The sequence below is a fragment of the Capra hircus genome, chromosome 13 (assembly GCF_001704415.2).
Source record: "Capra hircus breed San Clemente chromosome 13, ASM170441v1, whole genome shotgun sequence".
Classification (NCBI taxonomy): Eukaryota; Metazoa; Chordata; class Mammalia; order Artiodactyla; family Bovidae; genus Capra; species Capra hircus.
The window spans coordinates 52,339,501-52,364,481 of NC_030820.1; the positions used below are offsets into that span (position 1 = coordinate 52,339,501).

General features: G+C 47.4%; 1 protein-coding gene across 1 annotated transcript in view; it reads right to left on the reverse strand.

Moving 5' to 3' along the window:
• Nucleotides 1-24,981, reverse strand: part of STK35 (serine/threonine kinase 35) — a 42,089-nt gene that overhangs the window by 13,411 nt on the left and 3,697 nt on the right. The window contains exon 3 of the mRNA XM_018057448.1: nucleotides 14,749-15,498. Within this exon, the coding sequence (XP_017912937.1) occupies nucleotides 14,786-15,498 (713 nt within the window). The 3' untranslated portion in view covers nucleotides 14,749-14,785. The remainder of the gene's footprint in view (nucleotides 1-14,748; nucleotides 15,499-24,981) is intronic.

The window sequence follows — 24,981 nt, forward strand, 5'->3', positions numbered from 1 at the left end:
CTTCCAGGCCCAGCCATCTGCCAAAAAATGTCCATAAGTCCCCTTAGCTCACGCGGCTCCAGGGGCTGGGGGTTCATCCCTAGCGCTCCCATTCTCCACACTGGGAGGACATGGATGGTGGACACAAGGCGGCGGGACAGGGCAGCCCCGTGAGGAACTAAGCAGCAGCCCCTGTGCAGCCAGAGGTCTTCACTTTGCCTGAGAAACCATCCCTCCCATTTTCACATCCTCCTCACCTACTGACGCACATCCAGTGCAAGTGCCCCGTGAGTTCTCGAAAGGCAGACTGTCACCCAGGCTGTGACAGCACAAACGCAACCGGAGGTGTGTACCCCCATGTGGCGGTCTATGGAGACACTGACCCGCCTGGTGGCCAGAGTACAGGGGGAACCTGGCTCCCAGGCTCATCAAACACCCCCTACTCTTTTCTCGGGACACAGTTTCTCCATGTGCTGAGGGGCTTGGGAACAGGGGTCCTTCTAACCTCAAGAATGGGCAGAAATCCTCCTGAAGGCACAGGACACATCTCAATGCATGTGCTGCTGCTAAGTCGCTTCAGTCGTGTCCGACTCTGTGTGACCCCATAGATGGCAGCCCACCAGGCTCCCCCGTCCCTGGGATTCTCCAGGCAAGAACACTGGCGTGGGTTGCCATTTCCTTCTCCAATGCACGAAAGTGAAAAGTGAAAGTGAAGTCGCTCAGTTGTGTCCGACTCTCAGCAACCTCATGGACTGCAGCCTTCTAGGCTTCTCTGTCCATGGGATTTTCCAGGCAAGAGTACTGCAGTGGGGTGCCACTGCCTTCTCCACAATGTATGTGAGTCACGTCAATTTTTCTGGGGAAATATCCTCAACATGCAGAGTCTGAGGAGTCCAGGACCCAAGGAGTACTGAGCTTTGCAGGCTCCGTTTCCACTGAGGAAACCCTCTAGCTAGAAGGCAGCATGGGGGCATCTCAGGCAAAGGAGGACTGGGCACTGTGCGCTGGGGGTCAGGGTCGGGGGGCAACTCCAGCTTCTACACCGGGGCCCCTCCACACAGAGCGGTGGGATGGCGAGGCCCGTCTCCTACAGGCTTTCAAGTGGAACCCAAGATGCCCTTGAAGGGGACAAATGTCACTAAGAGGAGGTGGGCTCTACGCATGCCAGCTGAGCTCAAGCAGTGCCCCACGCAGCACAAGGGCCCATGCTCTCATGGCAGCAGTGGCAGGCCCAGTATACAGCCGGGCACGGCTACAGGGGGACAAGAGTGAGCAGAGCTTAAAGCCAGGGTGGTGTGTGCATGCGACACAAGGCGTCGTCATCTCAAGAACACCCCGAATTCAGGCAGGGCAGCCAACAGCACCGCGCAACTGCAGCACGGAGCCTCGTTCCTGTTACAGCAGTGTCTGTGGTGTGGCCACTGCTGACCGGCTCAATACTGTCTTAAACCTTCTCACTCCCTGAAGCATGCTGATAGTATTTATAAGTTTGCCAAATGTACGAAAAGAAGAACCATGGGGCAAGACCTAAGAGTCTGCGATTTGGAGGTCTCTAGGGATCTGCATGTAGTCATTCACCTGGGTCTGAGGACGCAGATCCAATTAAACCCAGTCTTTTTGGCCTGGAGAAGTCACTGGGCTGTCAGGGTCTGGGGGTTGGGGATTTCCCTAAACCAGCTCAGGTGGTGAACAGGTCCAGGTGGAACTCATTCCAGACAAACTAAGGGGGAACTTTTTTGTCTCCAGAAACAGGCCTGGTAATTGGCAGTCAGCTAGGGAGATACCCCAATTCCGCCCCCCTCAACTTATTAAATAAGTGAGAGGATGAAATGAAAGCTGCCGACAGCCTCAATTGGCCCCTAAAGAGACTGGGGTTCAGCTGTGGCTGCTGTGATTAGCAGAGAAAGGGCTCAGGGGAGAGGGTGGGCTCCCGGGAGAGTTCTCCTCACCTCTTGGGCCCTTAGCCAGGAAGAAGATGTCTAAGGAGCTGTCAGAGCTACAGGGGAGAGGAGGCTCACCATATGGGGATGGAACAATTTGTGGTTGTGAAAATCACAGCTCAAACAAGGTCATACCCAGAGTGGTCTGGGCCAAAGGAGACCATATGGACTCTGGTTACAGCAAGAAGTCTGAAGCCCAGTGTGTCGAGAGGAACTCACGAGGGGCACTTGCTAAAGGCTTGGCACTCTCTTAGGGAAAAGAAGGGCACTGCAAATTGTTAGTGAGAAATGAAGCAAAAACGAATGATTAGCCTAAGAGATTTGGCAAAAACAAACAGAACGAGGAACTATACAGAGGCAGCCACCACTTACTGAACTCCTGCTGTGAGCGAGGAACTGCACTGGGCCCTTTGTTTCTTGTGCATTTAGTCCTCCCAACAGTATACAGTAAGCATCAGTGTTCAACGGGCATCATTTAATGGGTAAGGAAACAGGGGCCTAGAGAAGTTAGGTGACTTGCCCAAAGCACTTCATTGGTAAGAGACAGAGCTGTGATTCAAACCTAGGTGTATCAGCGTATCAGATTCAAAAGCAAAAACGGGAGCGCAGGGTCTCTGCTCGCAGGGCAGGCCTCGTACCTTCTGAAGACAGGCACTTTTGGGTGCAGCATCCCATCTCCCTCTCTATCTCTGCGACAGACTCATCTGTCAAAACCTGAGCAGTGCACACCACTGCCACCTTTCCTGCAGGATGAGGTTGACTCTCCTTAGACTAACATTCAAGGCTCCTGGCAAACTGGTGTTACTTTCCTCTCCAACTTGAGCCTCTGCATGGACCAACCCAAAGATCTGCCCCTTCCACAGATCCCCAGTGGTCTGTCTTTGCTCACACTCCTGCTCAGAAGACCTTGCCTGCTCTCCTTTCTCCAAGGGCCACCTGAAGTCACACATTCTACTGTTGCCACTACTTCAACAAAAAGCCAGCACATGGTCCTCTGAGTTCCTGGGAGCTATGAGACACCACTGTGTTGCCACATCTTTGGAAATCCGATGGAAAAGAGCATGGCTGCCCAAGCTGTAACCTGGAGCTGGCGGGCACTAGCCATGTGCCCTGTGGGAGAAGGGTGGACACAGCACCTAGGAAGCCACCCATGTGAGGATTTAACAAGACAGTAAACGGGGAGGGGATGAATCCGGCAAACAGCCTGTGCTCAGTAAGTTTAGGTGAGAGGAGGCGCTCCCTGGCACCTCCCCCACCATGCCTGACAGATGATAAAGGCTCCAGGCTGCAGCAGGCCTGACGCTATACAGAAACAAACACAGTGCATATAAGAACCACCACCAAGCTGCAAAAGCTCTGCTTAAGCATTTGCTAAACAAGTGCAAAAAAGGACTCAGGCTCTCGTGGGTTCCAGAAAGGAGATCTGTGGAAGGCAGGTGGGGCCATTCTCCACCCCAAGGCCTATAAAGAGTTCAAACCAAGGTGTGACAGGACAGCTGAAGGGCCGAACTTAAGTGCCACCCCTCTGCTTCTGGTATTTGCACTTAGAAGCCTGAAGGCAACAGACTAGACTTTCTCTCTTCACCTCCTTCCTCAGTATTCCGTTCCTTAACTCCCAATACAAAGTATTGCCCGGTTTACAAATCGGGTGGCTCCCAAAATCAATTTCATAGCCAACAATCATGATTCTGATGTACAACTATCAAAAAAAGGAAAAAAGTGATGCCAGAGCTAGAAAGATGCTCTTTGTCAGAACAACCAGCCTACCCATGTGACAGGACACTGCACAAGTTTTCAGCTCTAAAAAGCAAAAATCAATACAAAAACAAAATGCTGTCTTCTTGAGACATAATTACAGCAGAGTGAAAATGCAAATAAAGACCCAGAAGAGCCAGACCCATCAGTCAACTAATCAGAAGCTGATTACAAAGAGGAAGAATACAATATAGCAAGACTCAGTCATCAAATAAAGGCTGTGAAGGGGACCCTGGGTCTATGGAGGTCACCTTGAGCCCAAAAGGTGTTTCATTTTCAGTGTTTTTTTGGGCAGGGGGCGGAGAGGGGGACAAGAACCTGCACACATTCTGAGATACTTCTCTGTTACTGTATTATGCATGCCAAGAGCTGGTATGAAAGAACAGCAGGACTCGACAGCTGTGGAGTACCTACTGCATGCCCAGCACCCCTAGGCTAGTTTTACATGAATTTTTCAATTTACTCCTCCTGAAAAACCTATGGGCAAGTGCTGGCAACCTCACTTTATAAGTGAGGACTCCCAGACTCAGATGTCTAAGGTTTAGATGGACTGAGGCCAGGAAAAATTTTCATCTCCACGGCCCATGCCAGGCACACAGCAGGTGCTTAATACATGCCTGTGGAACAAGTAAGTGCAATTTCCTAGTCTGGTTCAAAGCTATGTCTAAGATTCCACTCAAGAGACAGAAGCCTGTCTCCAACCCCATCACTTCTCCCTGTCCTGCGCCTGCTGGCCCTCAACTTCCCCTTCCTCTTCTAAGAGCAACCTCCTGTCCCACAGTGGCCTCACATGATCTGTTATTCCCCCGAAGGACTCTCGCTCACTGTTACTATGGCGTAGAAGCCCATTTTCCCAGGGTCTGGGAAGCCTGAGGAAAAGTTCAATTGCTTTCCTTCCCCCTCTCTGACAGAAGGCCACAGGGCCTCACCTCAGTCCCAAGACACACGCACAAGGAAGAAACTGTGCCAGAATCTGGAGTCCCCCTCCTAGGACTTCACCCACTGTGGAGCTCTGAACATCCCGGGGCTGAGGCAGGAGGGGAAAGGGGGCTGGGCCGAGTGGTCCTTTCATACTACTGGTTTTCTGGATGAGGCATCCAGGACCCACTGTGTGTGACCTGTCCAAAGTCCCACGCTAGGTAAGTATATTAGACAGAGCCCGACTGGAACCCAGCAGCCCCTCCTAGTTCTCAGGCCTCCATCCAAGCTTCCTGTGGGGCCATGGCGGGGGTGGGGAGGAGGAGCAGGGAGGTGTCACAGGATAGATTCTGGGTCTGTTAAGCAGAAAACTTCTTAGCCCCAACACTCTCAGTTCCTGCCACTGAACTCTACCTGGGCCGTGCAGAATGAGGCTGTGGATTCTGAAGATGCACCTGGGTCTGCCTACGCTGTTACTACTGTAACGGCATTTCATTTCATCTCAGTGAAATTCTAAAGAGTAGGTGGGAAACTGGAGTTCTGGGGACTGCTGTCCTCCTGCTATAGGGCTTCCTAAACATCAGGCTGGAGTGATGTACTTCTGAAGGCTCTCTGTGATACGCCTGGTAGGTGCCCGTGCCCCGAGATGCTCAGGGTGGGGGGACGGAGGATGATCCCTGGATCACCTCAGTGGTGACATCTGGATTTCAGGTTAGGCAACTGGCCTAAACTCCCAAGCAACTTTTTTTTTTTTTTGCAGGGGGAAGGTAAAAGTCACCCTGTTGTTTGGTCTTGGGTGTGGTATATTCACACTCATTTCTGCTGTCCCATACAAACCAACGATTCCATCCAAACATTCATCACATCCAAGCCTGCAATCTGGTTACTAACAACAAATAAGTCTTTGGCTGTGACTTCCAGCTCTCCTTACGTCTGGTACAAGGCTGGGCTGGGCTGGAAAGGCCATGCATTCTGCCAAGATCTGACAGCCCTCCCCTCTTTCTGTCCATGCCTTAGCTCTGCCCTAGACTGGAACTCTCTGGGAAGACATGTCTTAGACATGTCTGAAAAAAGCAGAAAGGAAAAACACAAAAGGGTGCTGTACACGATATTTAAGAGCTTCCTTTTTGCAAAAGGATGGAAGTAAACACAGACTGAGTCAACTGGCTCACATCATCTGTGACTCTTCCATTGGAATAGAAGGTTAATACCAAAATCCAACATGATATACCATATACCCCGCCTGCTTTCCACTACTTCTCCAGGGCCAGGTCTCAGAATGACAAAAAGCCAAGGTTATCTACCATTCATAAGATTACCTGCCCAGGCCCCACATCTGGCTCCTCTGTGCAGTCTGGGGAAATAGAAGCATTTTCATCTTCCTCATTATGCCCTAAGGGGTGCCTGGGTGGCTCTAATCCATTCCTCCCGAGTCCCCAGACATCACTTTCTTTTACAAAGAAACAAAATACAGAATTCTGACCTGTGTATGATGCAGGCTGAGTTATAGCTTTCCCCTGGCACCTCTAACTGAAAGTGAAATTCCTTTAAAGTTAGGAAATTCATTGCAGTATTTTATGGTATTGATTTATTTTAAACTCAGCTGGCAGTTTTAAGGCCTGCCATGCCTCTGAATCCTAGAAATGCTGGAGGAGGTCTCCATTTCCTTTGATTCTGTAAAATCATAGAAGACTCACTAGCGGAAGTGAAAAGAGGGGCTGAGAGCTTAAATGCTACTGCCCTAGTTTATCAAGACAGACCTTGGGCATTCTCTCCAGGCCCTGGTCACGAAAGCCCCTCCAGTTGGGGATTTCACTACAACAGTCCTCTCCCCCCTCACCAGCCAAGTTCCTATACTCAACAAGGCCACCGTGTGCCAGGGCGAGTTTCAGACAAACCCTGAGATGTGATCACCTCACTTACCACCTGGCTTACAAAGTGCCCCTAAACCTGCCTTCAAGAACCAGCCCAAGGCACCACCTTCTCCAGCAAGCTTTCCCTTCACTCTCTGCAGGCTTCCTATATTTCTCCCCAGCCACGCCTACTACAATTAAGTTGTTCTCAAGTCCGTGGAGAACTTGGGAGTCGTAGAGGACAACAGCGGGGTCTATGCTATCAAGACCACTGCTAGGCAAGTGTCTGCCGTAAGAGGGCTCTTGCTCACCAATCTGACTTGGCCTCAGAATCACTCAACACAGGGCTGCAGACAGCTGGATCAACAACAGGGACGAAATTCATGAAAGCCCTCCACTCTGGTCAGTAAAGGAGCTGGAAGATGGGTCAGGGAGAAACCCAGCAACCCCTGCCATTTTGCTTTAGATCCTCATCAACCTTTACTTAAGCTCACTCAGAATGGGCTTCTTCCAGGCCCCGGGGATCAGAGACAGCAGGATGCCTGTGTCATGTCAGAGCCCTTCCCTGTCCTGGTGTGTGGACTGTCCTGTCCCCGCGGTGCCTGTGCTCTCCTGCTGCCCCACCTGGGGTGTGCTTTGGGCCCCCTGCTTTCCAATTTTAACCTCTGTCTGCTTGTGTGGCTTCTGCCTACCCTTGCCTGGCCCCTGGTTATACGGGCGCCTCACCATCCCAGTCTTGCCTCGCCTGCCTATGTTTGAGGCTGTGTCACGGTGACGGAAGAGGAATCAACACACAGGTGACCTCACCTGAAGGAGGGGGTGGCCCTGCTGCAGTGTGCTGTGCCAAGACCGTCGGACTATGAAGGATGCCCACGGGCAGCGCTGACACTAATACCTGGGGGCCTCTCGTGTGGAGCTGACAGGACAGGGACCCAGCATCTGCCTCAAAATAGAAACACACCAACGATGCTTTGAAAGAGACTCTAGGAGGCAGGATGGAACAGTGGAATTTCCAGTCAGGTACCTGGTTTCAAATCCTGACTCTCAGAACTGTGGTGAGTTCTCAGCTTCCTCATCTGCAGAATGATGGCAGAGAACAGAATAGTTGCCCAGATGATGTGATAAATAAGATACTGTAGGTGAAGTGCTTAATTCAGGGCTGGCGATAAAAGGACGGGGCCTCTGCCCTGCACAAGTCAGAGGGCCCCTGGAAAAAAAGCTTTTATAACCAGGAGCTGCTATTGCTGGGGGAGTATCTGTGTCCCTGGGCTAAGAGGAAATGGGAGCTGAAAGGACCTCAACCATCAGGAGCTTGGCTCACAGCTGGAGGATTATAAGATTTATTTTGATTTGCCCAAAGGGATGCTGCCTAGCCTAGGAGGAGCCAAGGATGCCAGGGAGGAGGAGAAAGTGAGCAACAACAGCCCTGGGGCAGGCCTGTCCCCTCATGGATGCTTTGATGTCCTGCAGAGCTTCAAGGGACAGATTATCCTTGGGGGCAACCAATCCCGTTACATAACAGACAGCTCAGCTTCTCATGTTGATACAGCAGGAGCAACAGACAGAGAGGGCAACAGCAGGGGCAAAAGCTGGCACCCAGGGAGCGGCCTGGCCTTACTACCACCAGCCTTCCCCAACTGAAACTCCCAGAAAACACCAGCAGACAGACCCAGAGCAAGGGACAGCCTGCACACTGCATACTGGCAGTACCTGGTCCTTCAGTGAACACCAAGCTTGATGTTCCCGAGAAAAAGAGAAACAAACCACATCCCTCTGCTCTCACAGCTCTGTAAAGGCTAGTGAGACAGGGCAGAACAAGGCTGGGGCCCCCACTGATAGACAGGGACTCAAAAGAGGCTCAGCAGTTCCAGTTCTGCTTGGGTCTAAGATTAACAGTCACTGTCTAAATACCCTTGCCTCCATCTCTCTACTTTAACTAAAGCTTCCATTCTTTCCAAGGGCCTAATCATCTACTTCAACTTCCCTGGTGGCTCAGATGGTAAAGCATCTGCCTACAATGTGGGAGAGAGCCGGGTTCGATCCCTGGGTCGGGAAGGTCCCCTGGAGAAGGCAATGGCAACCCACTCCAGTATTCTTGCCTGGAGAATCCCATGGACAGAGGAGCCTGGCGGACTACAGTCCATGGGGTTACAAAGAGTAGGACATGACTGAAGAGACTTAGCACACGCACACATCACTTCAAGAAATTAGGCTCAATTTCTTTCTGATGTGGAGCAGCCACCAAGACAGCATATGGTACAAAGAACGTTTTCTATGACCCCTCAGATCTACCAACATCTGAGCTCCTTCCTCAGGCCTGAACTGCCCACACAACGTCATTCAAGGCCCTGGCTTCAAAAGGCCCTAGTCACTGAGGTCTGTGTAACAGACAGCAACTTGGCCGTGAATGCAGAGTCTCTTATCCCTCAACACCCTCCCTGGTAACATGTGGGCAGTGGCACCTGGAACATCAGTTTGGCTGGCTTCCTGCTTTCGGTAAGGCTTTTGGCTGGCTGGTAGGCACCATTAGGAATTATTAAATATTTTCAAAAAGTGACAAATAAGGGAGTAGTAGGGCCCATCATTGAATAACCTTTAAAAAATAGATACATTTTTCTGGAACAAGCTGTTAAACCGAGTTGCCTTGATTATAGTTGGTAATCCCCAGAAGCAAGGCAACTGAAGGCCACTGTCTTCAGAGAAAAGACAATGCTTCCACCTCAAGCCCAAGCGGGTATCTAAAACTTTACCGTTTAGTATTTCATTTAGACAGTTTACACAAGGCACTTTCACAGCCTCTTGCAATTCCCCCAACAGCCTCACTCAGATAAATATGATCTACTCCATTTCACAGACGATAAAACCCAGAGAGGTAAATAACTTGCCTGAGGTCACACAGCCTAAAAAGCACAGATGGGACTCAACTCTAGACAATCCACGAGGCAACACTCCTTTAAGAGGAATCCCGTGTTTCCAATCCAAAGTGCATTTCCATTCAAGCTTTGCAAAACACCGAAACCATTTAGCCCCAATTTAAACACTACTCTGAAATCTACAGTCCTAGATTGCTGAGGCATTCTTTCATCATGCGGATACTCGGGACAACTGGGTTTCCTTTATGCAGCTAGAATGTGATCCGTGACCACAGGCATGGTACGAAAGCTGGCCAGGAATCAGGTCACACAAGTTCTGCCCATTCATTTGGAACTCTGAATAATTTCTTCTAAGTCTCTCCTACTTCTCAGCTCCCCATCATGGTAACAGGAAGAGGCATCAAAATGTGGTCTGCTGCTTGGCAACACATGGAGACAAAACTTTTCAGTTATCTGTCTTTTTCACTTTCATTCTAAGTGTATGGTGAAGTTTTCCAGAAGTTACACGAAGAGTGATGTAGCACCAGGGTACACAGCGGAAGCAAATGAGAATTCAGCTGACTATCAGAGCAGATGCTGATTTGCAAAAACATAAAACAATGCCACCCTACTGACTAAACATGGGCTTTCCCCAGTGGCTCATAAAGAATAAAGAATCTGCCTGCGATACAGGAGATGCAGGTTCTATCCCTGGGTTGGGAAGATCCTCTGAAGAAAAGGCAACCCACTCCAGTATTCTCGACTGGGAAATCCCATGCACAGAGGAGCCTGGTGGGCTACCGTCCATGGGGTCACCAAAGTTGGACAGAATTTAGCAACTGAACAACTCACTAAATGTTTTTGGAAAGTTGTTTTTCATAAATTATGTGCAATAGCATGGAACTAAATTATTCATTTGAAAGAAACATTTAAAACATCCTTGGCCATCTCCACACTTGTACTTCTAGACCATTCTCTCCCTTGAACTTCAGACTCCTCCACCTGCCTACTCAACTTCTGTACTTGGATTCTGAACAGGCATTCCAAACTTTGATGACCAAGACCTAAATTCCTCCAGCCAAACCTGTTCTTCCCCATCTCATTTGATCCTCTCTATGCTTCCAATGGTTTACAAAGCCAAGAACTTAGAGTCATCCTTAATTCCTTTCTCTCACATCTTATGTTCAATCTAGCATGAAATCCTATCGGTTGACTTCAAAATTCACCCCAAATCCAATCATTATCTTCCCTCCACTGTTCAAAGCCATCTTTATCTCTCACCTGTGTTATCAGAGTAACCTCCCATCCTATCCCCTCACTTGCCCCCTCCAGTTTACTTTTAGCACAGTAGTTACAGTGATCCTTTCAAAAGATCAGATATCACACAGCTGAAAACACATCAATGACCTTTCATCTTACTGAAGATTGAAAGCCAAAATCTTTACAGTGGCCTACAATGTCTCTTCTGTCGTTCAGTCTGAGTCTTTGTGACCCCACTGCTGCTGCTAACTCGCTTCAGTCGTGTCCAACTCTGTGCAACCCCATAGACGGACTTCCGCCAGGCTCCCCCCGTCCCTGGGATTCTCCAGGTAAGAACACTGTGACCCCACAGACTGCAACAAACCAGGCTTCCCTGTCCTGGAGCATGCTCAAACTCATGCCCATTGAGTCGGTGATGCCATCCAATCATCTCATCCTCTGTTGTCCCCTTCTCTTCTTGCCTTCAATCTTTTCCAGCATCAGGGTCTTTTCTAATGAGTTGGCGCTTCACTTCAGGTGGCCAAGGAGTTGGAGCTTCAGCTTCAATCCTTCCAGTGAATATTCAGGGTTGATTTCTTTAGGATTGACTGGTTTGATCTCCTTGTAGTCCAAGCACTCTCAGTTGACTCCTAATTACCTCTCTAGCTTCTTTTCCTATACTCATGTCCCTGATCACTCTGTCTAGCCTTCAAGCTGTTATAATGGTTACTGCCTCTGAGATTTTCTTCCTCCAGAAATCCTACTACCTCACTCCCTCAACTTCTTCTAACCTTTGATCAAAAGTCACCATCTTTAAGGAGACCCACCCCGATCTCTTCCACTTAGAAGTACACCCCCATCCCTCACCTCTCTGCATTCTAATTTCACTTATCTTGGTCTATACCACCACCATCCCCCACCCTGCCCTGCCAACCCATAGCTAACAGTTATGTTTGTTCATCTCTCCAGGAAATATAAGTTCTACAGTTGCAAGAATTTGTTGGTTTTGTTTACAAATTATCTTCTGTGTCTGAAATAGTCCCTGGCAAATAGTTTCTCAATAAATATGTTGAATGAATATACAGAACTAGTTTCTCCATCTATACATAAAGCTTGATTGGCAGAAAGGGGAGTTTAGACTCCACAGATCCTCCCAGCCCAAGCCTCTGATTCTCTAACCAGCCAGACACTCATTTATACCACAAGTGATTTGAACCTTTGGCACAACAAGGTTCAGCTCCCGGTCACAAAGACTTGGGCCCTGAATTCGGGCCAAATTCTAAGTGTTCAGCTGGAACAGAGCAGGACAGGCGCCACTGACCAACCCCTGTCCTCATTAGCTGTCAAGAGTGTGGGACACTTGGCCATACCAGGTTCCCAATCTCTTCTCAAGGTCACTTATTTCTCCTACCTGAAACAGTACTCCTATTATAGCTTTAACTTTGCCCTGCAACACAGCACAGATCCCAAGGGTGGGTGTCCAAATGGGAGCCACAATTTCAACTAGTTAGGACAACCCCATAACCCTAACCCAAATTCAGGTCCCTTTTCCAATGATGACCTTCTTCGTACCCCAGGGCAAACTTGAATTCTAAGAAGTTTTTTAAAAGTAGAAAAGATGAGATGGGAATTGTCAGCATGAAATACAATTAAAATACTGTCCAGCCAACTCTTTTTAGGCTTGAACATGGTACTACCCCAAACCTAGCTTTAAGAATGCTGTTCTCTTACTGGGCAGTAGGAGAAAGTGGCCTGGCACCTGGAAGATAATAAATGTTTGTGGAATGGAAGAATTAAACCTGGAGTGACTCATTTGAGACGTTCACTGACTCAGCATTAACCAACTCCAACCAGAAATCTAAGGGTGACCAAGGGAAAGCAGGGACTAAGAACCCACCCAGGTAAGGGAGAGTTCTGTGCCCCAGGTGCTGAAGCTCCTTGCTCATGACCACAGGGATCGGCTTCTACTACCTATCACCTCCTCTCAAGGCTTCAGCAAAATCTAAGACTAGCTTATTTTCAGCTTGCCATCTTGATACTAAGAAAAAAAGGAGCTGGGGAGGAGGGGGCATGAGGAAGACATCGCTGTTGCTGTTTAGTTGCTAAATAGTGTCTGACGCTTTTTGCAGCCGCCCATGGACTGTAACCCACCAGGCTCTTCTCTGACCATGGGCTTTCCCAGGCAGGAATACTGGAGTGGGCTGCCATTTCCTTCTCCAAGGGGATCTTCCCGACCCAGGGTTCGCACCTGCATCTCCTGCATCGGCAGGCGGGCTCTGTACCACTGAGTCGCCAAGGAAGCCCCTATTTTTAAATTAGTAGGATCTTGGGTAAATGACTTAACCTTCTGCAGGGCTGCAAATATGAAACAAAACAGTACATGTGAAAATACCTAGCATTCGAGGTGATCAATGTCCTTTTCTTTTCCCTTTAAGGAAAATAAATCTAATCTGACCAATACACTAGCCAGCAAGTGCATCAATCCCCCAGTATTTATTATTTCCACACTGGCCAGCTGCCTTGCTAATTCTGCCCCAAAGATCCAGGGCATTTCTCTACCCTCAGTGCTATCCATTTAGGTTCAACATCTTCTTACTAGTATGAATCAAACAATTGGTCCAACTGGTCCTCTAAACTCCAGTTCAAACCAGCATGCACAGGCTGAAGTTGTTAATGCACTGTTCTGCTCCAGCTTATAGATGGCTCCCAAATGCCTACTAAGTCAAGGTCAGATTCCAGGGTCCCATATTTCATCTTATTTCTAACCTTTTTTTCCTTTGCTCACATCTCAGACTCTGGTCCAACTGAACTACCACTGCTGTTCCTGGTATACACCTTCGTATGCTTTTACCTCAGCTCTATTCACGCTCTTGCAGGTCCTCCTCAACTACTACCTGTCTTCATCTTTCACTACCCCAAACTGCTAGGCTGCCGCTGGCTTCAGCTCCCTTGCAGAGACTAGGCCTTCTACCCGAACACTCCCTGCTGCTTCCAGTTCCCTACTCTTGTTTCTGGGCACCATTCTCTGGAAGGTCAATTTCCTTACATTGTAAAGCAACTATGATAAATAATGATTTAATGATTCTCTCCTTGACTAAGCTGCAGAAGTCCCAAGGATGGGGCATGTTTCTGATTTTGCTTATTATCATTTTTCCAAAGCCTAGCATAGTACTTGACAAATTAAAGTCCACCACCAATCTGTTAAATAAGCAAAGATTTCTCTATAAGAATTCACTCACCCACTGTTTATAGTATCTAAAATGGAGAAACCATCTGCTATCTGAAGGGGGAGAATAATTAATTATGGCACCTATAATGGAACATCAATTATTTTCCAGTAGTCATGTATGGATGTGAGAGTTGGACTATAAAGAAAGCTGAGTGCTGAAGGATTGATGCTTTCGAACTGTGGTATTGGAGAAGACTCTTGAGAGTCCCTTGGACTGCAAGGATATCAAACCAGTCAATCCTAAAGGAAATCAGTCCTGAATATTCATTGGAAGGACTGAAGCTGAAGCTCCAATACTCTGGGCACCTGACATGAAGAACTGACTCATTGGAAAAGACCCTGATGCTGGGAAAGATTGACGGCAGGAGGACAAGAGGATGAGATGGTTGGACGGCATAACCAACTAGATGGACATGAGTCTGAGGAAGCTCTGGGATTTGGTGATGGGTAGGGAAGCCTGGTGTGCTGCAGTCCATGGGGTTGCAAAGAGTCGGACACGACTGACTGAACTGAACGGAACTGATGCTTTCAAGGAATGACCTGGGGAAATGTGCAGGTTAGAACTGAATGGAAGAACAGGAAACTAAACCTAAAACAGCATGATCTAAACTACACAGAACTGGATGTGCACCTAGAAGGATACAAATTGGGGACAGTGTTTATTCTGAAAAAAATTGTCTGTACTTTCGCACATTTTCTATAGTAAGCATTTATTGAGAAAAAGTGTTTCTAAAAATCTTAAGAGACTCAGTTCAAATGCAGTGTCCACTCAAAACTTCTCTAGACTTTCTAATTTGTACCCAAATAATCCCATGCCTCCTCATCGAGACTTGGGAGGAACATGTGGTAACGAGCACTTCGTTTCTCTTCCACCCTGCATTTCCCCCAACTCCATCCCCAAGTCCCCTCCCATCCCGGGGCCAAGTCTGAGGAATCCAGCAGTCCAGGAAGTGCACATGCAGAGCAAACAGAGGGACACTCACCTAGTTGAAAAACACCCAAGATGCTTTGCCCTGAATTTTAAGCAGCACATGTGACCTGGTCCATTCTGGTTTCAAGTTCAAAGGCATCAGGCCGGTCCTGTGGGTTAGCAGCTAACATATCTTTCAAGAGCTGCTTGATCCCCTCAGACATGGAAGTCCTGCGTTTCTGGGGGATGTGCAACTCCATCTTTGGGTTTTCTAGCAGCGCCTCACCAACAGGGACGATCTCAGTCCCCTGTTTGATATAGGTCCCCAGGAGCTCCTTCTTGGTCTCAGAGTCAATGAAAGTGATTCTTTCTATCATTGCCCAGATGATAATGCCCAGGGCAAAGATGTCAGCCTTGGCTGTGTAGTGTCCCTCCCAGACTTCAGGGGCCATGTAGAAGTCTGAGCCACAGGCTGAGGACAGCCAGTATTTATTCACATTCACATTTTTGTTGTCTGGATTGCCCTCTTTACCTCGGGGGGCCAGACCAGCACAGACCTTGCTTAGTCCAAAGTCTGCCACCTTGAGGATGGGCGTGCCAGACCGCTCTGTGATGAGGATGTTGTCTGGCTTTAGGTCCCTGTGCACGATGTGGTTTTTGTGCAGGAAGGCAATGGCGCTTGTGAGCTGCAGCATGAAGCTCTTGTTGGTGGCTGGGTCCGGCCTCCGGGATAGGACATACTGATTCAGGTCTCCACCTTCACAGAACTCCATGACAAACCAGAGATAGCAGGGTTCCTCAGCATAACCCAGGATCCTTTCTCCTAAATCAAGGGAAGACCAGAAAGAGCCTGAGTGAGATGGACGCAGTCACACCACTTACGGACTACAGAGATGCGGCACGTGGGAGAAGGAACGATGGTGCTGACGACTGCTTCGATCCAGGAGGACCGGCAAAACTGGCGCGGAGCTAACTGCACTAGAAGACCCACCTCCACTCACTCAGGGGAGTCAAGGGACAGCATGAGAAGGGAGCCCGGGCTCACCGCTCTTCAGCCAGGAGGAGCGCGCCCTGCCCAGTTTCCGCTTCTGCGTCTTTACCTGCCAGTGGCCGTGTGTGAGACACAGTACCAATGCAGGCACCTGACATTCCATTTAAAATTTACCAGCACCGCAGAAGGAAAACAATAGCCCCATCTAATGAAATGAACCCAAGGCTCACGGAGACTTAAGAGTTCACGGGCTCAAATCTATGACTGCAGAGCCATTGTGTTTCATTATACTGTGTCCAAATAGGTAGCACACTTCCCAGGGCTGCTGCTGCGATGAGTGAAAACATGTGAGAAGACCGTCAAATGTCTGTTACCCCGTGAGAGGCCAAAGACCTTGCCTCCATCCCTCCCTGCTTTGTACAGGATTCTCGTCGTCGACGTATCTAGAATGGCACTACAATTTTATTTCAGCCATCTTTCACTCAGTGTGTTCTGGTAGCTCCCCCAACACCAGTTAGATACGTGATAGGCCCATCTCTATGAAGTTTAGTTTGAAGAAGAGAACAGATCTTTACAACAGCAAGCATCGTAAGTTGTGCATCGGCATCAAGGTCAAGTTTTATGAACAATGAAGAGCGGGCAGGAATCACCAGATCTAAAAAAGTCCAAAGGGGCAGGACTTGAGTGACCCTAAGAGACAGGCAGTGAATCAGCAGGGGACAGCCAGATGGGAACTCTAGGCTGAGATGGGATGGATAATGAAGCCCAGGAACAAAAGGACCAGAGAGGTGTCAAGAGGAAGTCTGAAGTGGGTATAAGATACAATCAAGTTGTGTGGGCTTGAAACTCTAGCTCTGCCTTCTCCAGAAAGTCTTTCCTTTTGAAGCACAGAAACTGCAGGAAAGCTGGTGACTGGCACCCAAACAAATCCCAATATCCTTTATAAAGCAATAACTGTTCACGGAAACCTTGGCAGGAAGCTATCTGACGACTGCAAGAGCCCAAATAGCTTGAGCCCAAATAGCTTGAGCCTAAGTAGGCAGGTGTCTCATCCTGCTGATGAGGCTGGGCCTGCCCTGGGTGGTCACACGGATCTTTCATGACAAGTCCTCTGACCCCTAACACAATGTCTTCATTCTACCAAAAATGAAGGCTGCACCCCATCACACAAGTCTCTGCCAGAAGGTTCCTTTTACCATTTACTTTATTACAAGGAGAACAGGTGACTCAGATGAGACCCCACTAAGCCCCCAAATCACCAAGGCACACAGTCAACAAAAAGCCAGTGGTTTGGGAATTTCAGGTTGATGCAAGAAGTGACTAGATGCACAAGGCAAATGCTTTAGGTTTTTGACCATCATCTGACAACCACATTGCCCCTGTAATTATATAATGTGTTTATATTGCTCACAATCAAAAGCAATACAGGTAGAACCAGTTTAGGGCAGATGGTTTTTAAAAAAAAAAAACAAAAAACAAAAAACCCAGTTGTTTCCCGTCTCCTAATCCTCTTTCTAGGTCATCAGCTCTAGCGGGTTGAGGCTCTATCTAAAAAGACTGCAAAATAAAGCAATGATTTGAGCCCCGATCAATCTAGACTTCAGAGTAAAGATCCATAAAAAGGAGACCACGAAATGTTTGCTGATGGTAGAGCCAGAAAGGAAACTATTAAAAAGCCATCAGATTCCTTCTGCAAAGGCCACATCAGAAAACAGTGAGACTTCTGGTGGGGTAACAGAGGGCGGGGATGATTATTTTATATACAAAGTTGGTAACTATGGCAACTGAAGTAAAAAGAAAACAACTCTACAAAAATGACTACATAACTGTTAAGTTCAGGTTATGAGAATCCAGGCAAAGAAAAAAAAAAGGTGAAAAAGTGCCCTCAGTTAGTGAGTGGGTGGGTGGGTGGAGACACCCAAGACTGAGGGACTTGCTCTGGAGAATAAGCTAAGGTCAGGAGACACCTGAGGAGGGGGCTCTGTGTTAAGATGCCAGTGCTGGACAGGAGGCAGACACATCAGTGAGCGTGACGGAATGGAAGGTGGGGGGACATGGCAACATGTCCCAGGGACAAAAAGCACTTCTCTGCACAGGCAAGGGCCTTGGGCTTATTTTATGAGAAGCTGCAGCATATGTTTTCATGCAGGAATCCTGGCTGCCCACAAAAACTGGGAGAGGCATGTCAGAATTCTGGTCCCTTCCTTCAGGCAGATTGCCTCCCTAGACCTCTTTTCAGTGACCTCGCATCACAGCAAGGTAGAGGGAGGGCACTGGACGCACTGGGTGCATTTCTGTCGAGAAGCCAGCAGGAGAACAGTGAGAGAGGGCCAGAAGTCAGGTCCAGGTTTAGACCCCAATTCTGCTCCGTGGTTTACTGGGTGACTTTGAGACCGAGTATGATGGGAAGTTGGCTAGAACGTGGGGTGAGTCCCTGAACCCCTCAGCCTCCATCTTCTCATCCATTTCATGAGAATGACACGCCACATATTCCTGAGGGAAGCCACAGTCAGCAGAGCTTACGGTGCTTTGGGGGAATCCCATCCTTGCCATCCCCTACACCATCATTCCCAGCGGACCTCAGCCAAGGCCCAGCAAGTCACTGATTTCAGTACTCCCAAGTGCGGGAGGCCAGAGAATTCACCTCTCACATGTTAGGCAAAGATGAAACAGAGACCAGAAAATGAAAGTGGGTGATTACATCACATTTCTCAGGCTGTAACAGCTAAAACTCACATGCTACCTAGAGCAGGCCACTTTCACAGGCATTTTATTACCTTCTCCAAGTCCAGTGGCCAGAAGACCACAAGATAAACTCTGTACTTCAAAACATAACCTGTGCCACCGTTCACAGAGATATAATTAACAACAACAAAATTAAGCAGGTGTCTCACATCTCATTACTCATGGGCATAAGTAGTGTTGAAATCGTCCGACAAAATGGGCTCTATCGAGAAACTTGAGGCCAGCAGACTTGGCATAGGGATGAATCAATATGAGCGATGGAAAGGCTGGCACTTCCTGGAAAGGGATACAAAATACCCAGAATTTTATAAGCCTGTTTCCAAGCATCCTCCAGAACTTAAGACTTTTTTAAAAAAATTGAAATATAGTTGATTTACAATATATGCCAATCTCTGCTATATAGCAAAGTGACTCAGTTATACACATACATTATTTTAATATTCTTTTCCATTATAGTTTATCATAGGATACTGAATATAATTCCCTGTTCTATACAGTAGGAACTTGTTTATCCATCCTACATATAATAATTTATTTACATCTGCTATGCTCTAGTATAAGCACATGGTCATACTAGAGTACCACCTGCTTCTCTGACACTAGAGATGTGATAAGTGGCAGTCTCTGCCCTTATGAAGGCTTCCAGTCCCTAGAAGCAGAATGACTGCAGCTATGTGAATACAGAACAGGAGGCAGTCCTGCCTGAGGAGTAGGGTAAGGTGGTTAGGATAAGAGAAAGGCAGGCTGACAGTATAAGTGGCTCACGTATTGTGTCTCCCAGGATGAAGAGAGTGAGCGCACTCAGCTCAGGGGGCTGCATACTTGCAGCGAGGGACCCACGTTACTGGGGTAATCACAGAAGAAATGTGGTAGGAGACGGGGAGAAATGAGGCTGGAGATGTCCTGGAGTCAAGTCAAAAGAAACGGCGTCTGGCAGACAAAGAATGTGAACTCTAAGAAACGGCAAGTGACTAAAAGTCCTTGAAGTACTTTAGAAAAATAAGCTGCTTATTGAAATTAAGAAGTCACTAATGTTAAGTAAGGCATACCATTTAGGCAAGACATCCAAGCTGACAACACTCTGGCTTGCCACTTAGTGCTGATTTCAGAGATGTCAACACGTGGAAGAACACATCTGAGAACCAGGTTCCCTCTGGAGGCAGGAGTTAGAAATGGAAGACAGACTCGTGGCCAAGAGACGCGTCAAAAGACGCGAGAGCAAGGGAGGAGGCAAGAAGGGGATGGGAAAGGTCTTGGAGATGTAGAATCAACAAAACTTAGCAATGTATCACGTGTCTGTCCCATGTGGCAGGAAGGAAGAAGGCAATCCTCTCCTCACTCCAAACTCACTCTACTCACACGACCCTTCCACAAGTGAGGAAACAGAGGCTACGGCCTCCCTGCAGTCTCACAGAGGCAGACCTGAGAGCCTCCACAGCCTGGGGTTCTAACTGTGATGCTTTCCTGCCACCTCTTGCTGCCAGCAGGAGAAGTTAACACCTGGATGTTCCATTTCCCACTTGGATGCAGCTCCTTAAGTACTCTTATGTATGCCCTACAAGGAGTTTAATATTCATCAAGGCCAATCACACAACATGCTGATGCATTTTTCATAAAGGATTAATTGTGATTTTGATAAGTGTGCTGAGATAATTCAGCAATATTCATCACAAGTCTTCAAAATGCTCAGTCAATGTGACATAAAAATCCCATTCCCGGAATTTAAGAGAACCAAAAAGACAAAACAAAAACCTACCAGCATCAAAAAAGCAGCACACCAAGCACTCACACACGCAGCGCTGATCTCCACCCAGCACAGTCAAGCGGGCAGGCAGAACGGCCGTCCACGAGTACGCAACCGTTAGTAATGGCCTTGCCAGCTTAGCTGAATGCTCACAGGGTCATGCTTCACTCAACAAAATTTACTTAGCCAACAGAGAAAGGTCACGTGACACATCACAAGCATAGCTAATGTGAAATAGGAAATAAGGCACAAAATTTTTAAGTTACGTTCAAAAAACATTATAAAGGAAGCCAGAATTGAGGTTTGAAAATTTGTTATAACCATAGCCATCCCTATTTTGTATTAAATAAAAAATTTAATATATAACTTTTAACCGAAGAAGTGGTTGAGAAGATCAGTCCCAAGAAGATACCAAAGACGAGGACCACCCAGCACGTTCTCCCAAGATGAGCTCATAGACCAAGCCCTGGTCCCGGCCTCAATGACTTTGACCTGTGTCACTATAAAGAGGCTGGGTCCAGTGTCAACACCACAGGCTGTGTTCAATTCAAAGTACTTCATTAATCAAATGTCACTGTGCACTAGAGAACAGACCCCCTCCGAGTGGCTGCCAGAGCAAGATACAGTGTCCAACAGAGGCCATGAGGCCAACGTTGAAGTCTCTGGCCCAGTGGCCCCCCTGGGGCCAAATCACCCACTCTGACACTTTCATGGCTATGTCACCCTAGGCCAACTTCTAAAAAAGACCCCATGAATGGTTCATTTCTCATAAACTTGGAAGACACGTACCCCAATAGGCTGGAATAAGGCTTAATTGTGACACAGAAAGCATCTTGCAAGGTGCCTGGACACCAGAGCAGATAACTATCCAATGTTAATCATGGTAATGTGTCATAAAGAAGGATAGTCATAAAGCAGCAGGTCAAGAACTGGGAAGAACATCTGGATATAAACCTAGACCCTGACCCTACACCGCTACAAGTTACTACTAGTATAACAAGTTACTCAAGCAATGCTACAACACTGTAAGTTACTCAGCTTGATGGATCTTGATTTTCTTGTGTGTAAAACTAGGTAACAGAAACTCTAACCTAAAGAGGAAAGGATTAAATAAGAGGATGAACCATGAAAATCTAAGGTTAGTTATTAGGACTTGGAACATTCCAGAGATCTTGTTAAAAATGCAGATCCCACTGGCCAGGCAGATGGGCCAGGGCAGTCCTGGTTGTTTCTCTCTCCATGTGCAATGGGCCTTGCCAGGCCGACTTCTGATTTGCCCTTTAATAACTCACCCTTCCCTCCGCTCAACTTAGTCCACATTCCTGCCAGCTGTCCCCCTAGAGCGCCTCTCACAGGCTGCAGCCAAGTATCACCAGCTGTGCTGTGCCCGTCTGATTCCTCCCTTAGACTGGGCACCACCGTGAAACAAGGCCAAGTCTCTGAGCTCCCATGATGTACCTCACACACACTGAGTAGGTGATCAATAACTGGGTGAAATAAATCAAGATGAGAGCTGTTAGATGAAAAGGCGTAAAACAGAAATAACACAACGTTCTAGTATAGGGCCTGCAGAATATGTAGATTAAGACAACTAAGCAAGCATCCAGAATTTGTGAGCCCATGAGGAGGGCCACTGGTTAAATACCACTGAAAGCCAAGTTCAAGTTGAAAATAAACTGATGTTCTATTGGGACCCTAAGCTCTCCTTGACAGTTTATTTATGCCATAAAAGGCCCAACCCAACACGATCCCAATTAATCAAAGCTCTCAAGTAAGGGCTGCTTCTATCTCCTGGGGCTGGCATCTAAAACCCCCACTGCACAGAAGGAAGGCAGTCTGCCAGTAGCAAGAGAAAATAAAAGTCTGTGTGGCTGTCCCAAGACAATCAAGGGAACAGAAGGGAAGTAGAGGGTCCCTCGCAGCTGAGACATAGGGGAGGCACCAGCAGAAATAAGCAGTGCCACGAGTACTGGTTAGTACAGAATCTAGAATACACAGTGGTCATTAGTTTGTGAGTAAAGTATCATTACACCCATTTAACCACCAAGAGAAATAGGAGAGCTCAGACATAAGCCACCTGTCTCAAAGTGCAGCACAGCTTTGCGAAGGAAATCAGGCTTGATCCAAAACGCCAGGGCTTTGAGCCTGACTTGGCTATCTGCTTAGCTGCTTTATATCGGGCAATCTCACTAACCTCAGTGCCTCAACTGTCCTACCTGTAAAATAGGGATAATCACAGTATACACTTCAAAAGGTACTTGTGAGGACTAAATCAGTTAACTGGTAAGCCTTCAGAACAGCTCTGGGCACACAGCAATCAGTGAGGTTTAGCGTTTTGTTGAACAGGGTGAAAAACTGGGACTAACAACCTCTGACAATGCCAATGTTCTAATGTATCCCATTTATTTCCAGGGCCCCTAATGCCGCCTTTTTATCTCTGTCAGGGTAGCCAAAGATTACCAGTCAGCTCTCCGCCTCTACCTGGGGGACTCGCTATACTCTGAGGCCCCAAAGCTGCAGTAGAGAATTCAGAGTTGCTTTCTAGGGGCCTGGAAGGGGGGCAACCCAGCTCTGAACCCAAGGTTTCCCTGGGTTCTCAACACCTGAGAGGAGTCTGCAGGCCGACAACATATCCACTAAGATCCTGGGCCCTCCCCACACTGGCTCCCCCTCAGCTTACTGAGGTCCACCTCCTTCCCTTGCTTCCTCAGGCCTCTCTGCTCCCAGAGGGAACCTCTACTATTTTCCAGGAAACCCACCACTTGTGACTTTTCACCTTTCACCCTTAAGAGTAAGATCTTATAGGGAAGTCTTCTGCATGCCTCGTGGAGGAAACTGCATAGCTTTCTCTAGAATAATATGTGGCTCACAGTCATCACTAGGCATCAGTGTGCAGACAAGACTACCTCCCAGGGACCAAGATTCTCACCCACCTGAAGACCCTCAAGGTATCTCGAGTACAATAAACATCAAATAATCAGTCAAACGGAACAAGTTTTACCAAGCTGGGATAAGCTAGGTTCCTAGCTTTTCCAAACTTCTAATTATTCAGTTTTATGAATCTTGAGGGTTTGTCCTGGATTTTCTTTTTGTTCCTTTTTGTTGTTATTTCTTAGAAGGATCAGTGTGTACCTTAGAGTATCAGAATTTCTGAGTTTGGCAGTGAGCTCAGGTTTGGTTGACATCTTTTAAGTGGCAGTAACCTTAAATTTAGTTTTAGGTGCAAAAGACAGGGTGCTTTGGCAATGAAAACAAGGGGATAAAAAGCAAACTGTAAACTCCTTTTTAACGAAAAGTTCTTAAAAGCTAAACAAAGCCACCAACCCATCAACCAAATAATTTACGAGACTATTGTTTTTTTTTTTTTTTAAAGAAAAAGCCTGACAGACTGGTTTGAATACTACCACTCACTCACTTGGGGTAAGTCCTGTCCCTTTTCTGGGCTTCAGTTTCCTCCCCTGTGAAACAGAAGGCCAGATGAGACATCTAGGACGGCTCACTACTGACTGTCAAACTTCTGTTCTCTATATAATGCTCTGGGTAGGACCTTTTGGTCTATATTCAGAGGGAAAAGAAGGACATAAAACACAGAAGTCTGCCAAAGTTGGATAAGATGAAGAACTGTATTAAGAAGTCCTCTACCCCTTTTCTGACACTGGTTTATTCATACATAACTTTTAAAAACTATAGAAATGTCTTCGGGTAGAGTTGACACTGAAGTAGGGCTCGGGGACAGGGACGAACCAGTCTCTATTCAGCTGAATTATGAAATAAAATTCACTTTCTCTCTACCTATCCATGTGTTCTCAGGCTGGCTCCCTTCTTTCAAAGCCCACCTTCCCTGCTACCTCCTGGTTCTCATTCTTGCTAATTTGCACAACACAGTACAGAGCGGTTGTTAATGAGCCAACCTGCCTTTTCCTCCTGTGACCCTGATTGGCCTTTGAGTTTTCTACAGCTTCTCAAACTTTTCAAATTAAGTTCCCTTGGGGCTAAGAATTGTGCTTTTTTTTCTTCCCCCCTCTGCAAATACCACTATACGGACCTCAGTAAGTTTGTGGGTTTGGTTCATTGAGACTTTAAGGGAGATTAACACTTTTTAGTCTGTTATTTATTCTAAATTACAGGAGACTGGTCAAGAGGCGACCGCAAAGGACATTCTGTTTACAGACAGAGCTGAACCAGATTATCTGCAAACTGAAGCAATCTGCCCCAGGGTATATCAGGACTGCTAAATTTTGGAAGCTGAAGTCAGGGAAACTTAATTTGGGGTAATCTGGATACTTACTGTTCTCCACTTTAATACTGACAGTAAAAAACACGCGTATTAACTGCTTGTTAAATTAACACTCTGAGCATCAGCCTATAAGCAGAGGCAATATACACTGCCTTTACTGTTCTTTCCCTGGGCCCAGAACATTAACTGACCCATAGCAGAGGCTCATATATTTAAGACTTCAAATAACTGAAAGAGATGCATTAAGTGTGTGGCCTAAAGCAAAATATTTCATTTCTTTTAGGTCTCCGTTTTAGTCACAAAGGGAGGAAGAAACTATCACTGTTTCTGTCAACTTGGCGCCACAGACAACACAGGAAAGAGAAGGTGTTCCACAGTCCAGTTTGGGAAACTTGTACAGAAACTTTGTGAATCCTGAAGGGGATGACACTGGAAGGCTCACAATGTAGCCTGAACTTAACTGAAGCAGCGACTCTGGAGCACTTGTGGACATTCCCAGGCTGCGCGGCAACCCTATGACAGAGGAACCCTCACCCTATGAATAAAGGACTGCTCCCCACAGATTCGAAACAACTTGTCCCATGTTTCA